Source organism: Oncorhynchus mykiss, chromosome 18, assembly GCF_013265735.2.
Source record: "Oncorhynchus mykiss isolate Arlee chromosome 18, USDA_OmykA_1.1, whole genome shotgun sequence".
Lineage (NCBI taxonomy): Eukaryota > Metazoa > Chordata > Actinopteri > Salmoniformes > Salmonidae > Oncorhynchus > Oncorhynchus mykiss.
The window spans coordinates 11,135,999-11,152,985 of NC_048582.1; the positions used below are offsets into that span (position 1 = coordinate 11,135,999).

At 45.1% G+C, this 16,987-nt stretch overlaps 1 protein-coding gene across 1 annotated transcript in view; it reads left to right on the forward strand.

Annotated features, from left to right (window-relative positions):
* The window catches only part of LOC110514120 (protein unc-80 homolog), a 95,699-nt gene that overhangs the window by 42,413 nt on the left and 36,299 nt on the right, over nt 1-16,987 (forward strand). The window contains exons 27-44 of the mRNA XM_036951795.1: nt 1,450-1,653; nt 2,058-2,158; nt 3,133-3,330; nt 3,821-3,928; nt 4,603-4,741; nt 5,145-5,326; nt 5,537-5,668; nt 7,962-8,148; nt 8,535-8,666; nt 10,320-10,463; nt 10,754-10,854; nt 11,318-11,404; nt 11,796-11,979; nt 12,131-12,225; nt 12,334-12,423; nt 12,552-12,653; nt 12,874-13,054; nt 13,483-13,748. Coding sequence (XP_036807690.1) covers nt 1,450-1,653; nt 2,058-2,158; nt 3,133-3,330; nt 3,821-3,928; nt 4,603-4,741; nt 5,145-5,326; nt 5,537-5,668; nt 7,962-8,148; nt 8,535-8,666; nt 10,320-10,463; nt 10,754-10,854; nt 11,318-11,404; nt 11,796-11,979; nt 12,131-12,225; nt 12,334-12,423; nt 12,552-12,653; nt 12,874-13,054; nt 13,483-13,748 — 2,633 coding nt within the window. The remainder of the gene's footprint in view (nt 1-1,449; nt 1,654-2,057; nt 2,159-3,132; nt 3,331-3,820; nt 3,929-4,602; nt 4,742-5,144; nt 5,327-5,536; nt 5,669-7,961; nt 8,149-8,534; nt 8,667-10,319; nt 10,464-10,753; nt 10,855-11,317; nt 11,405-11,795; nt 11,980-12,130; nt 12,226-12,333; nt 12,424-12,551; nt 12,654-12,873; nt 13,055-13,482; nt 13,749-16,987) is intronic.

Below are 16,987 nucleotides of genomic sequence, written 5' to 3' on the forward strand. Positions count from 1 at the left end.
CAAACCCCCCAAAATGGGTTGTGTGCCCCATGGAGGTTGGTGGCCCCAGGGCACATGCCCTACGTGTCTGTTCGGTAATCCGGCCCTGTATGTGTGTGCCTTGTGTAAAGTGTTACCAAGATGTTTTAAACCCAGTGTATGGGAAGTATAGGACTTCATAAACCCAGTGTATGGGAAGTATGGGACTTCATAAACCCAGTGTATGGGAAGTATAGGACTTCATAAACCCAGTGTATGGATAGTATAGGACTTCATAAACCCAGTGTATGGGAAGTATAGGACTTCATAAACCCAGTGTATGGATAGTATAGGACTTCATAAACCCAGTGTATGGGAAGTATAGGACTTCATAAACCCAGTGTATGGATAGTATAGGACTTCATAAACCCAGTGTATGGATAGTATAGGACTTCATAAACCCAGTGTATGGGAAGTATAGGACTTCATAAACCCAGTGTATGGATAGTATAGGACTTCATAAACCCAGTGTATGGGAAGTATGGGACTTCATAAACCCAGTGTATGGATAGTATAGGACTTCATAAACCCAGTGTATGGGAAGTATGGGACTTCACAAACCCAGTGTATGGATAGTATAGGACTTCATAAACCCAGTGAATGGGAAGTATGGACTTCATAAACCCAGTGTATGGATAGTATAGGACTTCATAAACCCAGTGTATGGATAGTATAGGACTTCATAAACCCAGTGTATGGATAGTATAGGACTTCATAAACCCAGTGTATGGATAGTATAGGACTTCATAAACCCAGTGTATGGGAAGTATGGACTTCATAAACCCAGTGTATGGGAAGTATAGGACTTCATAAACCCAGTGTATGGATAGTATAGGACTTCATAAACCCAGTGTATGGGAAGTATAGGACTTCATAAACCCAGTGTATGGGAAGTATAGGACTTCATAAACCCAGTGTATGGATAGTATAGGACTTCATAAACCCAGTGTATGGGAAGTATAGGACTTCATAAACCTAGTGTATGGATAGTATAGGACTTCATAAACCCAGTGTATGGATAGTATAGGACTTCATAAACCCAGTGTATGGATAGTATAGGACTTCATAAACCCAGTGTATGGATAGTATAGGACTTCATAAACCCAGTGTATGGGAAGTATGGACTTCATAAACCCAGTGTATGGGAAGTATGGACTTCATAAACCCAGTGTATGGATAGTATAGGACTTCATAAACCCAGTGTATGGATAGTATAGGACTTCATAAACCCAGTGTATGGGAAGTATAGGACTTCATAAACCCAGTGTATGGATAGTATAGGACTTCATAAACCCAGTGTATGGGAAGTATAGGACTTCATAAACCCAGTGTATGGGAAGTATAGGACTTCATAAACCCAGTGTATGGGTGTATGGGACTTCATAAACCCAGTGAGATTGCAGACTAACCTTTTTAATTCTGCCCGTCCAGCTCCCATCAGGAAGAGTCGTGCCGGGGGCTCTCGCCTGCTGCAGATCAAGGGGGCCAGGAGTTTCAGGGTGAAGAAGGGGGGCTCTCTGTCCTCCATCCGCCGGGCCGGCAGCCTGAAGAGCACCAAGATGTCCCGCCAAGACTCAGAGTCAGAGAACGAGGAGGGACTGCTGTCCCAGAGCAGGGACACTGTCACTGACATAGGTAACAACATCTCAGAATCCCAACCCCATATCCCAACCTTGACCATTAGGTGGGTGAATAAGATCTGATCTGGTGACAACTTCCATACATAGATCTAAACTAATAGATCATCTGATCTATTCTAATCACAGATGTAGGCACCCTAAACCCGATATAGTGCACTACATTTGGCCAGAGCCCTATGGAGCCCTATTTGCCTACTACTCAGTCATAGTAGTCACCTGTCATTCAACAACTCTGTATCAACATGTGATGTATAGCATTCATTGTCATCTGTCCCCTTTGAGTAGTTAACTCAATGACGAATGTTGTTTGTTTGATGGGAGATGCAAAATAACTGATTTCCACGAGGAGAGTCAATGAAGTAAACTGATACAGTATTGTTGTGTGTTGTGACATGACAGGAAGTCCATGGAGCACCAGTGAACCCAGTATTGAGCCGGAGGGTTCAGGAGGCACCGGCGGAGCAGAGGACAACTACCACCGTAACATGTCCTGGCTACATGTAGGTGCTGGGTGTGTGCATGTGTGTGCATACTTTTACGTGCGTACCTACGTGTGTGCATTCAACTTAGCATACTTGTTTATGACCTGTACAGTGCATTCACCTGTATACACACGCTATAAAGCTAGCACATTGTCCTCATCAACCCCATCCACCTGCATACACACGCTATAAAGCTAGCACATTGCCCTCATCAAGCCCATTCACCTGCATACACACGCTATAAAGCTAGCACATTGCCCTCATCAAGCCCATTCACCTGTATACACATGCTATAAAGCTAGCACATTGCCCTCATCAAGCCCATTCACCTGTATACACATGCTATAAAGCTAGCACATTGCCCTCATCAAGCCCATTCACCTGCATACACACACTATAAAGGTAGCACATTGCCCTAATCAAGCCCATTCACCTGTATACACATGCTATAAAGCTAGCACATTGCCCTCATCGACCCCATTCACCTGTATACACATGCTATAAAGCTAGCACATTGTCCTCATCAAGCCCATTCACCTGTATACACATGCTATAAAGCTAGCACATTGTCCTCATCAACCCCATTCACCTGTATACACATGCTATAAAGCTAGCACATTGTCCTCATCAACCCCATTCACCTGTATACACATGCTATAAAGCTAGCACATTGTCCTCATCAACCCCATTCACCTGTATACACATGCTATAAAGCTAGCACATTGCCCTCATCAAGCCCATTCACCTGTATACACATGCTATAAAGCTAGCACATTGCCCTCATCGACCCCATTCACCTGTATACACTTGTTTTAAAGCTAGCACATTGCCCTCATCAAGCCCATTCACCTGACCACACATGCTATAAAGCTAGCACATTGCCCTCATCAAGCCCATTCACCTGACCACACATGCTATAAAGCTAGCACATTGTCCTCATCAAGCCCATTCACCTGTATAACTGTTGTTCCCTCTGTTGTCTTCCTCTGTAGATCATGATTCTGCTGTGCAACCAGCAGAGTTTCATCTGTACCCACGTGGAGTTCTGCCACCCACGCTGCTACCAGCACCACAGCCGCTCCTGTGCCCGCCTGGTGCGTGCCATCAAGCTGCTCTACGGGGAGACAGTGGACAGCCTGAGAGAAGACAGTGCAGGGAACATCAGTAGCCGGTCCAAGAAAAACAAGGAGGTGGGCGCAGAGAGGAGTGGACTGAAATGCATTGAAGTGATGTGATATGATATGGAGGGGTGTGAATTTAAATGTATTGAAGTGATATGATATGGAGGGGTGTGAATTTAAATGTATTGAAGTGATGTAATGTTGGAATGTTTATTTGTATTTTTTTCTAACTAGGCAAGTCAGTTAAGAACACATTCTTATTTACAATGACGGCCTACCAGAAGGCAAAAAGCCTCCTGCGGGGACGAGGGCCTGGGATTAAAAATACTAATAAAATATAGGTCAAAACACACATCACGACAAGAGAGACACCACAACACTACATAGAGAGACCTACAAGACATTAGCATGGCAGCAACACATGACAACACAACAACATGGTAGCAACACAACATGGCAGCAGCACATGTATTGAAGTGATGTAATGTGGAGTGGTTTGATGATACTGTAACTGAAGTGACTTGTATTTTCCAATGTCTTCCTCTCTTTGTGTCTCCAGTGGTCAGACAAGTCAAGTCTGAGGACCCCGTCCATGAAGAGACGCCCCAAAGACTCCAACACCGAGGGCAAGAAGGACACGGGCATGCTCAAGTACATCCGCAACCAGGTGCCCACCTACAGCCCTCATGCCAACACATGCCCTGGTAGCCATAGCATGTGCCAGAGTGTCTGTCTGTCCATCCGTCTGTCTGGTAGTCTGTCTATCCGTCCGTCAGCCTGTGTGTGTCTCTGTCCGTCAGCCTGTCTGTCTGTCCGTCAGCTTGTCTTCTCTGTCTATCTGTCCGTTAGCCTTTATGTCTGTCCGCCAGCCTGTCTGTCTGTCTGTCTGTGCGTCCATCTGTCTGAAGCAGCGTGTCAACAGATGCCACTGTGTCGCCACGTGCTTGTTTATCTAGAGCAAGATGCCAACCTCATGCCAAGATGTCCTCACCCCACGCCCACACGCTTCTACCCACTCAAATACATAATCTCTAATTCTATTACTGAAGTAGCATGCTAACTCGCTACAGCCCTCTCAGCCAACTCAAGTATATTGCAGCACCATGCAATACCATAATAATACAAGCTATAGGCCTACAGCAGCAATGGTATATCTACTAGCATGCTAATGCTAACCCTGGCTGTCTGTGGTCTATGGCCTTTCCCTTCAGGTGATGAGCCTGTCCCTGGCCCCTCTGTCCCTAGCATGCTATACAAGCTATATGCCCACACTAGCAATGCTATCAGATCTCCACTAGCATGCTAATGCTAACCCTTGCTTGCTGTGGCCTCTCCCCTCAGGTGTTGAGCCTGTCCCCAGCTCCTCTGTCACTGCTGATCAAGGCGGCGCCCATCCTGACAGAGGACATGTACGCAGACGTCCAGCCTGCAGCCTGGGAGCTCCTGCTGAGTGTGGACGAGCATATGGCTGCCGCTGCTGGTGACTACAGAGCACTGTGGATAACTGTCATGGATAGCAGGGTTTCTGTTTGAACAATTTCTCTTTTAATGTCAGTAACTAGAGTTATTCCAAGCCTATTCTGGTGAGATATTCTGGGCTCCACTCCAAACTCTGAATCTGTGCCCAGTGCTTTGCCTCCAGTCTAAAGATAAATGGAAGAGTTTAAAATGTAGTATAGATTTTTTGTCACCATATCTTTCTGTCTCTACTCCTTTTCTCTCTTTGTCTTTCTCTCTTTTTTTCCCTCTCTTTTTCCCTCTCGCTCTGTCTCCCTCTCTCTCTCTCTCTCACGCTGTATATCTCTGTCCATCCCCACTTTCTCTCTCACCCCACCTCACTTTACCTCTCTCTCTCTAACCCCCGTCCTCTCACCACTCCCCAGCTGCCATGTTCTTGCTGTGTGCGGTGAAGGTGCCTGACGCGGTGACAGAGATGATGATGGCTGAGTTCCAGCACGCTGAGGCGAGCCAGCGCATCAACTCGGTTTTCAAGTTCTACACGCTGTGGCGCTTCCGCTACCAGGTGTGGCCGCGCATGGAGGAGGGTGCCCAGCAGATCTTCAAGGTGCAGTAGAACCGTAGCCTCTACTAAAACAACTGTTAGTCAAAATGAGGAGTTGACAACGGGTATCCCCCAAGGTTCTATTCTGAGTCCTGTGGCTTTTCATTATTTACATAAATGATATTGACTCTAAAGTGTAGGCCTCTTGTTAAGTCTCTTGCTTTGTTGAATTATTTTCTCATGAACTAATCTACATAATTCTCTATATTTTAGATCCCTCCGCCCAGCATCAACTTCACCCTGCCCTCACCTATCCTGGGCATGCCCTGTGTGCCCATGTTTGACCCGCCCTGGGTACCTTCCAACACTGGCAGTGTCCAAGACCCAATCAACGAGGACAACTCTGTAAGTCCCGCCCCTGCTGCCTGGATTACTGTCCAATCAGCAGATACTTACAGAATTTACAATGAGCCTAGTGGTTGACCAATGTTTACTATAAACCAAAGTACACATTTGTCTGACATTTTAAGTCTGTTGTGGTGTACGTTATTGGTGCATGTATATTGAATTACATGGACATAACGCTGCTAATTGAATTGGGTTGTGGAGTTGCATATTTTTTACTAACCTTACTAATGCTACAACGGACCCATTATGCTACAACTGTTATGGTAACACTTGGTACTGTTATCCCAGTGTATTTATTCCTTGTGTTCGCTATGGCACTAGGAAATAAGCTTTAGAGGACTGATAAACAGTACAATATTATGCTACTAAATTGATAGTCGGCCATGACACTTTTTTGGGGGTTAATTTCTTTGTGTTGCTATGCTTTTTTTTGTTGTCTAGCATGAAAACCCAAAAACTATGTATTCAGATCACTTGTCATTCAATACTAGATCAGCTCAAGACTGGTCATTGTACTGTCTGAGTACAATAGTCCTATAGTCTGTCTGTTATTTATCAATCTATCAATTGTCTTTGTTTTTAGTTCCCCACATTTATTCAATCAATCTATTCCATAGTAAGTTGTAATTTATGTACGGATGCTTGTTTGGGTGCATCATGGGAAACTGAGTTCATCTTTTGATGACTGAATGAGATAAAATTCAAAGAGATGTCTGTCCATTTCCAGTGGGCAAAAGTTTGGCACATGGGGTCTTAATAATGTCATGTTCTCGTTGTAAATTGGTTTTCTGGTTGAGAAGACATCATATAACCAGATTACAACCAACTGATCTCTGTTACAAGCAGGTAAAAACGTATTTTTAATGACCAAATGAATGCGTCATTGGAAAGACGTTATATTTGGATTGTTATCTGGTCAGATAAGTTTAACACAATGTCCATTATACAACCAGTATACAACCGGACCATGCATGACGTCATTAAAAGACGTCATAACGACGTCATTGCAACCAGTTTTGCCTGCTGGGTTGTCTGACTCCCCACAAACATTAAGACCTAGGGGGAGGTGCTATACTAGGGGGCCTCGTACGGGCCATTCTGGATACATGCATCTTATACAAGCCACTCCACGTTTTCTGTACTGTAATGCTCGGGCTTCTTTTGGGAAAGCTGCATGCATTGGTCATTTTGCATGTATATACTATGCATGGCCAATGACGACCATTTTGTAATTGTTCAAACGTCAACATTTTCACGTCACTCTATCAAACATCCACTGTGATATCTCTGTTGGTGTTAGAATGCTCAAATGAGCTTTTGCACTGGATATACTCTCCTGATGGATTTGCATATAGTACGTTTTACCGACAACTATTTACAATGGTAAATAATTGATCCCTGTCCAAGGTGTAGTTGATCTAGGGTTGCAAAATGTAGTTAACTTCCCCCAAATCCCCAGGATTCCGGGTTTATCCTCATGATTCCGGAAATGTACAATTTGGGAAAGTTACAACCCTAATCTACAAACATAATAAACCCTAATAATGTTTCCAGTCTTATCAGGAGAATATAACGGCATGTGTCATCCATATATAACTGTCGGGAGGAGACAGATAGTTTACATTACCAAATGTTCACCAGATGTCAGTATTGTAATTGTACTATAAACAGGACCCCCCTGAGAATGAGCCTATCCCACAGTCCCCTTCCCTGAGCCTCTGTGTCTCTGTTTGTCCTTTCTCTCCCCCACCACACACACACACACACACACATCCTCCCCCACGTCCACCCTCCACACACACCCACACCCTTTTCCACACTTATATATACACACACACACACACACACACACACACACACACACACACCTCACACACTCTCACACACACACACACACACACACATCCTCCCCCACGTCCACCCTCCACACACACCCACACCCTTTTCCACACTTATATACACACACACACACACACACACACACACACACACACACACACACACACCTCACACACTCACACACACACACACACACACATCCTCCACCACGTCCACCCTCCACACACACCCACACCCTTTTCCACACACACACACACACACACACACACACACACACACACACACACACACACACACACACACACACACACACACACACACACACACACACCTCACACACTCACACACACACACACACACACACACACATCCTCCCCCACGTCCACCCTCCACACACACCCACACCCTTTTCCACACTTATATACACACACACACACACCACCTCTTACAGAAATCTTTCTCGGCGCGGGCTGTGTCGCGCTCCCACCAGCGTGCAGAGCACATCCTGAAAAACCTGCAGCAGGAGGAGGAGAAGCGGCGTCTTGGGCGCGAAGCCAGCATCATCACAGCCATCCCCGTGGCCCAGGAGGCCTGCTACGAACCCACCTGCAGCCCCCCACCCGAGCAGGAGGAGGAAGGTGGGTGGGACCACCGTGGAGTGCTGGAGACATCTCTCTTTCTTCATTTTCTAAATATTTGTTATTGATTTGAGGTGTTAATTCAAGTGATACAGCTCCCGTCCCATTCAGGAAACCACTGATTCTGACGTAATTTGGAGAAGCACAAACTTAACTGAACATCTAACAATAAACCTAGAAACCTATCTATTTAGGTTTTCTGAGTGCTTCAGCCCTCTTCAAAAATAACAAAAACAACAAGCTTATACTGTTGCCCACACACCAGATAACAACCCTACCTTCGAGTCCACAACTACAGGGTAAAACACCTTGAACAATGCAGTCAGTCAGCCAGCAACTGGTAGTTTCATGTTGTGACTGACTCTGAACCCTCTCCTCCCCGCCAGCAGAAGAAGAGGTCAATCTGGCGTCTCGCCGCATGTCCGTCACTCCGTCCTGCACCTCCAGTAACTCTCACAGGAACTACTCCTTCCGCCGCGGCTCCGTGTGGTCAGTCCGCTCCGTGGTCAGCGCCGAGGGTAAGACTGTGTTACCGTGGCAACCACACACCTGCCCACTCACTTGTAGGGGTCATGTTCCAGTATCCATATTAGGATCCCACATAGAATGCTTGGCTAGTACATTGCTTCATTCTAAGTGGCATGCTAGTATAGGTGTCAGAATGGTATTTTGAATGGTGGTCAGATTCAAGTCACATGGGGAGGAATAGGAAAGCACATCCTCACCTGATAATATCTGATAAAAGCACCATGATAAAATCATGCCTTGACACAGAGCTTGTACATATGGTAACCTTCCTAACTACAGTAGGACACCTTCCTAACTACAGTATAACACCTTCCTAACTACAGTATAACACCTTCCTAACTACAGTAGAACACCTTCCTAACTACAGTAGAACACCTTCCTAACTACAGCATAACACCTTCCTAACTACAGTAGAACACCTTCCTAACTACAGCATAACACCTTCCTAACTACAGTAGAACACCTTCCTAACTACAGTAGAACACCTTCCTAACTATAGCATAACACCTTCCTAACTACAGTAGAACACCTTCCTAACTACAGTAGAACACCTTCCTAACTACAGTAGAACACCTTCCTAACTACAGCATAACACCTTCCTAACTACAGTAGAACACCTTCCTAACTACAGCATAACACCTTCCTAACTACAGTAGAACACCTTCCTAACTACAGTATAACACCTTCCTAACTACAGTAGAACACCTTCCTAACTACAGTAGAACACCTTCCTAACTACAGTATAACACCTTGCTAACTACAGTAGAACACCTTCCTAACTACAGTAGAACACCGTCCTAACTACAGTAGGACACCTTCCTAACTACAGTAGGACACCCTCCTAACTACAGTAGAACACCTTCCTAACTACAGTAGAACACCTTCCTAACTACAGTAGAACACCTTCCTAACTACAGTAGAACACCCTCCTAACTACAGTAGAACACCTTCCTAACTACAGTAGAACACCTTCCTAACTACAGTAGAACACCTTCCTAACTACAGTAGAACACCCTCCTAACTACAGCAGAACACCTTCCTAACTACAGTATAACACCTTCCAAACTACAGTAGAACACCTTCCTAACTACAGCATAACACCTTCCTAACTACAGTAGAACACTTTCCAAACTACAGTATAACACCTTCCAAACTACAGTAGAACACCTTCCTAACTACAGCATAACACCTTCCTAACTACAGTAGAACACCTTCCTAACTACAGTAGAACACCTTCCTAACTACAGTAGAACACCCTCCTAACTACAGTAGAACACCTTCCAAACTACAGTATAACACCTTCCAAACTACAGTAGAACACCTTCCTAACTACAGCATAACACCTTCCTAACTACAGTATAACACCTTCCTAACTACAGTAGAACACCTTCCTACCTACAGTAGAACACCTTCCTAACTACAGTAGAACACCTTCCTAACTACAGTATAACACCTTCCTAACTACAGTAGAACACCTTCCTAACTACAGTAGAACACCTTCCTAACTACAGTAGAACACCTTCCTACCTACAGTAGAACACCCTCCTAACTACAGTAGAACACCTTCCAAACTACAGTAATACACCTTCCTAACTACAGTAGAATAAGGTGGTAGTGATTCATGGGTTGTTCTTGTCTACTAGATGAGGAGAACACTACGGAGCACACGCCCACTCATCACATGCTGCAGCCCCCCCAGGCCGTCTTCCCAGCATGCATCTGTGCCGCCGTCTTACCCATAGTGCACCTGATGGAGGACGGGGAGGTGCGAGAGGACGGTGTGGCAGGTGGGTGGTGTCGCTCAACACAAACTGTCATGTACTGTACTAGAGAGGCAGAGAGAGGGAGGGAGAGGGGGAGAGGATGAGAATAGAATACATTCTGTACAGGGTGAGATCAGAAACCTGTAGATGCATTCCATAGATACCCATAAGGCCACTCTAGAGTCCACTGTAACACAACACATTGCCTTTCATCACAATACACGCTGTTGAATAAAATAGAAAAGCAATGTTTCGGTCTGTCCTGATAAAACTCATGATCATTTTCTTATGATCCATTTACCATGATCCTGCAGTGAGTGCAGTGGCCCAGCAGATCCTGTGGAACTGTCTGATCGAAGACCCCGCCCTGGTGCTCAGGCACTTCCTGGAGAAGCTCACCGTTAGCAATCGACAGGTAGAGCAGCCGTTGTCCATCAAAATACTCTGCAGTCTCATATGATCGGACCAATAGAATCCTGCCCCTCTTCAGTATGTTGCTCAATCTATGTTGTTATGGACAAAATCTGTTGTTACTAGACTGCCTCCCTGTTTCAAAACGTCTTCAAAACATTTTCTCTGTACTAAATACAAAAATGACAGATGGAACCACACAAAAAGATTACGAGGCAGAACTCTAAAAGTTACTGTTTCTTTTTTCATGTTTTTTTTTCATGCTTTTTACAGCAGGCAGGGGAAAAGTTGTACACAGACGTTTCGGTTTGTATCACCTTCTTCATGTATTGGGTTAAGGTTGTTGAAGGTTGTTGAAGGTTGACCGGAATGTTACCTGCTTTTTCCCCCCACTGAACACAACCCCTCCTGTTGTTAATGTGTTTTTCTGTTGAGTTTGAACTGACACATGTTTCTATGTGTATCAGGACGAGCTGATGTACATGCTGAGGAAGCTGTTGATGAACATCGGTGACCTCCCAGCCCAGACCTCTCACATCCTCTTCAACTACCTGGTGAGACAAGACATCAGTCAATGTATATCAGACAGTAGCAGTATTGATCAATCCGATGACAAGATTAATGAAGACTGCTCTCTCTCTCTCTCTCTCTCTCTCTCTCTCTCTCTCTCTCTCTCCCTGTCTCTGTCTCTCTCTCTCTCTCTCTCTCTCTCTCTCTCTCTCTCTCTCTCTCTCCCTGTCTCTGTCTCTCTCTCTCTCTGTCTCTCTCTCTCTCTCTCTCTCTCTCTCTGTCTGTACCCTATTCACCTTTATGTCTGTCTGTCTGTCTGTCTGTCTGTCTGTCTGTCTGTCTGTCTGTCTGTCTGTCTGTCTGTCTGTCTGTCTGTCTCTCTCTGTCTGTACCCTATTCACCTTTATGTCTGTCTGTCACTCTCTCTCCCCCTAGGTGGGGCTGATTATGTACTTTGTGCGTACTCCGTGTGAGTGGGGTATGGATGCCATCTCGGCCACGCTGACCTTCCTGTGGGAGGTGGTGGGCTACGTGGAGGGGCTCTTCTTCAAGGACCTCAAACAGACCATGAAGAAGGAGCAGTGTGAGGTCAAGCTGCTGGTCACTGCATCCATGCCAGGTAAAGGCCATTTTAAAGGTTACCAGAAGGTTATCCCTGCCAGGTAAAGGTCACTGGATGCCAATGGGAGCCCAGTCATTTGACTGTGTTCTATACTATAATGTTGACTGCTACATGTGGGTAATATAGTAAATCATGTATATCCTTGCAGGAACCAAGACCCTGGTAGTGCACGGGCAGAATGAGTGTGACATTCCTACCCAGCTGCCTGTACATGAAGACACTCAGTTTGAAGCCTTGCTCAAGGTAACTTCTCCTCATAGAGTTCATCTGCATTCTACAGATGATGACAGAACATTCTCAGGGATACACTGAAGTCATCCCCAATTCGTTGGCCTCTCTCTTCCCTAACAGGAGTGTTTGGAGTTCTTCAACATTCCCGAGTCTCGGTCGGCACACTACTTCCTCATGGACAAGCGCTGGAACCTCATTCACTATTCCAAGGTTGGAATTCCCATCCATTTCCAAGCGGTGTTATGAACTGTGAGGTTAGATGTCTAGAATGACCATGAGAATGTCTTCTCTATCAGTGACTACATAATGGGCTTTCTGACTGTCTTTCTCAACTTCAGACTTTTGTGAGGGACATCTATCCGTTCAGGAGGTCTGTGTCTCCCCAGCTCAACCTGGTCCACATGCTGCCAGAGAAAGGACAGGAACTCATTCAGAAACAGGTGTGTTATGTTTCAGGTTTAAATCTCGCCGTTAAAGCCACGCTCTGCAATTTGTGCACATCACCAAAGAGTACACACAGTATAAATGACTAAAAACCTCCCAACTGTGGCTTTAACCGTTTGAAAAGTGTGACCTTCTGTTTGCCTGTCCATATCTTTACTGGGTCCTGTCTCAGCCTCTTGTGCATACTCAGTGTGTCCCCTTCCTATCCCTCTCTAGGTGTTTTCCCGTAAACTGGAGGAGGTGGGCCGTGTTCTATTCCTCATCTCCCTGACCCAGAACATGCCGGCCATCCACAAACAGTCCCATGTGTCCATGCTCCAAGAAGACCTGCTCCGCCTGCCCTCCTTCCCCCGCACGGCCATCGACGGAGAGTTCTCTCTCTTCAGCGAGCCACAGGGTAAGACTGGAGTGGACCCTATCTTGAATGGTATCTGAGTGAACAAACAAGACAATAAAGAGAGATGATCAGAGTTGGGGTCAATACCATTTTAATTCCGGTCAGTTCAGGAAGTTCACCGAAATTCCAATTCCAATTCTCTTCAATGCTTTTCAATGAGGACAACTTGGAATTTGAATTTGGTTTACTTTCTGAATTGACTGGAATTGGAAAGGAATTGACCCCAACCCTTGAGATTAGTTGCATTTTAAAATGAAGATGTAATAGAGTAAAGTACTGTACTACATTGTATATCTGTGGTGCATCTTCCAACTAGACAACACAGATCACAAAACAAAAGTCTACCAACACTTGGGAAGCATGAAAGTCTTCATTTCAAAGGGGCTTCCATAGTGAGTTAGCCCCATATTGTGCTATCCTCTCCCCAGGCAAGGAGCTCTTCGGCCTGGACACTCTCCACAAAGTCCTGTGGATCAAACTACTAGAAGAGATGTTTCTGGGCATGCCCAGTGAGTACCCGTGGGGGGACGAGATCATGCTCTTCCTGAACGTGTTCAACGGTGCCCTGCTGCTGCACCCCGAGGACAGCGCCCTCCTCAGGCAGTACACGGCTACTGCCATCAACACGGCCGTTCACTTCAACCACCTGTTCTCCCTGAGTGGATACCAGTGGCTCCTCCCCACCATGTTGCAGGTAGGTAGTACAGTTCTAGGATCAGTTTACAGGTCCAGCAGGTTGTTGTTCTCTATTAGAGGTTGAAAATGTGGAACTAATCTTAGATCAGTTTCATGGTGCTACTTCATCCACCTGCTGGGGTTAAAGGTTAGAGATCTAGGATAAATGTAGCCTCCCTAAATCCTAACCCCAACCATTACAGGAAGAAGTCACATAACTGAGCTTATATCAATGCAACCTTGGAACCATGCCAACCACTGCCCAAATGTGTCTCACAATCTGTGGTCATTGTGAGGGGGGCGGCGGGCGGCAGGTAGCCTTGTGGATAAGAGCGTTGGAACAGTAACCGAAAGGTCGCTGGTTTGAATCCCCGAGCCGGCAAGGTGGAAAATTGTGCCGTTCGGCTCTTGAGCCCAACAACAACTGCTTCCCAGGCGCCGATGACGTCGATTAGGGCAGCCCCCCGCACATCTCTGGTTCAGAGGGGTTGCGTCAAATGCAGAACACACATTGGTCGAATGCATTCAGTTTTGCAACTGACTAGGCATTCCCTTTCTGTGAGTCAGTCTCACTGCATAATATAGCGCTGACTTACAGAAACACAGGCTGGGCTGGGTCAGGTTAGAGTTGAGTTGAAGCTTGGGAGCAGACGTTTATAGCCACTAGCAACGCATGGTCAATATGTTGACAATGGAACTCACCGGGGCTTCATCATGGAAGACTTACACAGAGAGCAGTGCAGGTCAATCCCAAAATGCAGCTGGGTTTATTTAGTCTTGATCTGGGAAATTGTGCTGCTGACAACTCAGCAGACAAACATTTATTGCATTGAACCCGATATAATAGCCCATGTTTCTTACTAAGCTTTGATATACTCTACTACATAACATTTGATTGAGACCTCTACCTCCATTGGCCTCGGAAAGGGCCCACACAGAATCCTCCTAACAAGTTGTGTGATTAGAGAAACATTCACATGGTTGCCATGGTGTGAAAGGCAGGACATCAACTCTAGTATTTATAGCAAATGATTTGAATACTTCCAATAGAAGTCATTGATTCGGCCACATTATTTGAAAATCCTTAAATACACAGTAAATAAGTATTTCAAATACAAATACATAAGTGCTGGTGCCAGATGCTGCTTCAACCTAGCTCTAGGAGGCCACAGAGATTACAGACCAAATCCCACAATGCATTCTGAATTGGGCCTAAACATGGTGTTGCAGTATGACAATGCATCCTTACAAGCTCATATGATTACTCCCTGTAATGTGTTGTAGTTCTATGCTGACTATGACAGTAACCCACTGTAATGTGTTGTAGTCCTATGCTGACTATGACAGTAACCCACTGTAATGTGTTGTAGTCCTATGCTGACTATGACAGTAACCCACTGTAATGTGTTGTAGTCCTATGCTGACTATGACAGTAACCCACTGTAATGTGTTGTAGTCCTCTATGCTGACTATGACAGTAACCCACTGTAATGTGTTGTAGTCCTATGCTGACTATGACAGTAACCCACTGTAATGTGTTGTAGTCCTATGCTGACTATGACAGTAACCCACTGTAATGTGTTGTAGTCCTATGCTGACTATGACAGTAACCCACTGTAATGTGTTGTAGTCCTATGCTGACTATGACAGTAACCCACTGTAATGTGTTGTAGTCCTATGCTGACTATGACAGTAACCCACTGTAATGTGTTGTAGTCCTATGCTGACTATGACAGTAACCCACTGTAATGTGTTGTAGTCCTATGCTGACTATGACAGTAACCCACTGTAATGTGTTGTAGTCCTATGCTGACTATGACAGTAACCCACTGTAATGTGTTGTAGTCCTATGCTGACTATGACAGTAACCCACTGTAATGTGTTGTAGTCCTATGCTGACTATGACAGTAACCCACTGTAATGTGTTGTAGTCCTATGCTGACTATGACAGTAACCCACTGTAATGTGTTGTAGTCCTATGCTGACTGTGAGAGTAACCCACTGTAATGTGTTGTAGTCCTCTATGCTGACTATGACAGTAACCCACTGTAATGTGTTGTAGTCCTCTATGCTGACTATGACAGTAACCCACTGTAATGTGTTGTAGTCCTATGCTGACTATGACAGTAACCCACTGTAATGTGTTGTAGTCCTATGCTGACTATGACAGTAACCCACTGTAATGTGTTGTAGTCCTATGCTGACTATGACAGTAACCCACTGTAATGTGTTGTAGTCCTCTATGCTGACTATGACAGTAACCCACTGTAATGTGTTGTAGTCCTATGCTGACTATGACAGTAACCCACTGTAATGTGTTGTAGTCCTATGCTGACTATGACAGTAACCCACTGTAATGTGTTGTAGTCCTATGCTGACTATGACAGTAACCCACTGTAATGTGTTGTAGTCCTATGCTGACTATGACAGTAACCCACTGTAATGTGTTGTAGTCCTATGCTGACTATGACAGTAACCCACTGTAATGTGTTGTAGTCCTATGCTGACTATGACAGTAACCCACTGTAATGTGTTGTAGTCCTATGCTGACTGTGAGAGTAACCCACTGTAATGTGTTGTAGTCCTCTATGCTGACTATGACAGTAACCCACTGTAATGTGTTGTAGTCCTCTATGCTGACTATGACAGTAACCCACTGTAATGTGTTGTAGTCCTCTATGCTGACTATGACAGTAACCCACTGTAATGTGTTGTAGTCCTCTATGCTGACTATGAGAGTAACCCACTGTAATGTGTTGTAGTCCTATGCTGACTATGACAGTAACCCACTGTAATGTGTTGTAGTCCTATGCTGACTATGAGAGTAACCCACTGTAATGTGTTGTAGTCCTATGCTGACTATGAGAGTAACCCACTGTAATGTGTTGTAGTCCTATGCTGACTATGACAGTAACCCACTGTAATGTGTTGTAGTCCTCTATGCTGACTATGACAGTAACCCACTGTAATGTGTTGTAGTCCTATGCTGACTATGACAGTAACCCACTGTAATGTGTTGTAGTCCTATGCTGACTATGACAGTAACCCACTGTAATGTGTTGTAGTCCTATGCTGACTATGACAGTAACCCACTGTAATGTGTTGTAGTCCTATGCTGACTATGACAGTAACCCACTGTAATGTGTTGTAGTCCTATGCTGACTATGACAGTAACCCACTGTAATGTGTTGTAGTCCTATGCTGACTGTGAGAGTAACCCACTGTAATGTGTTGTAGTCCTCTATGCTGACTATGACA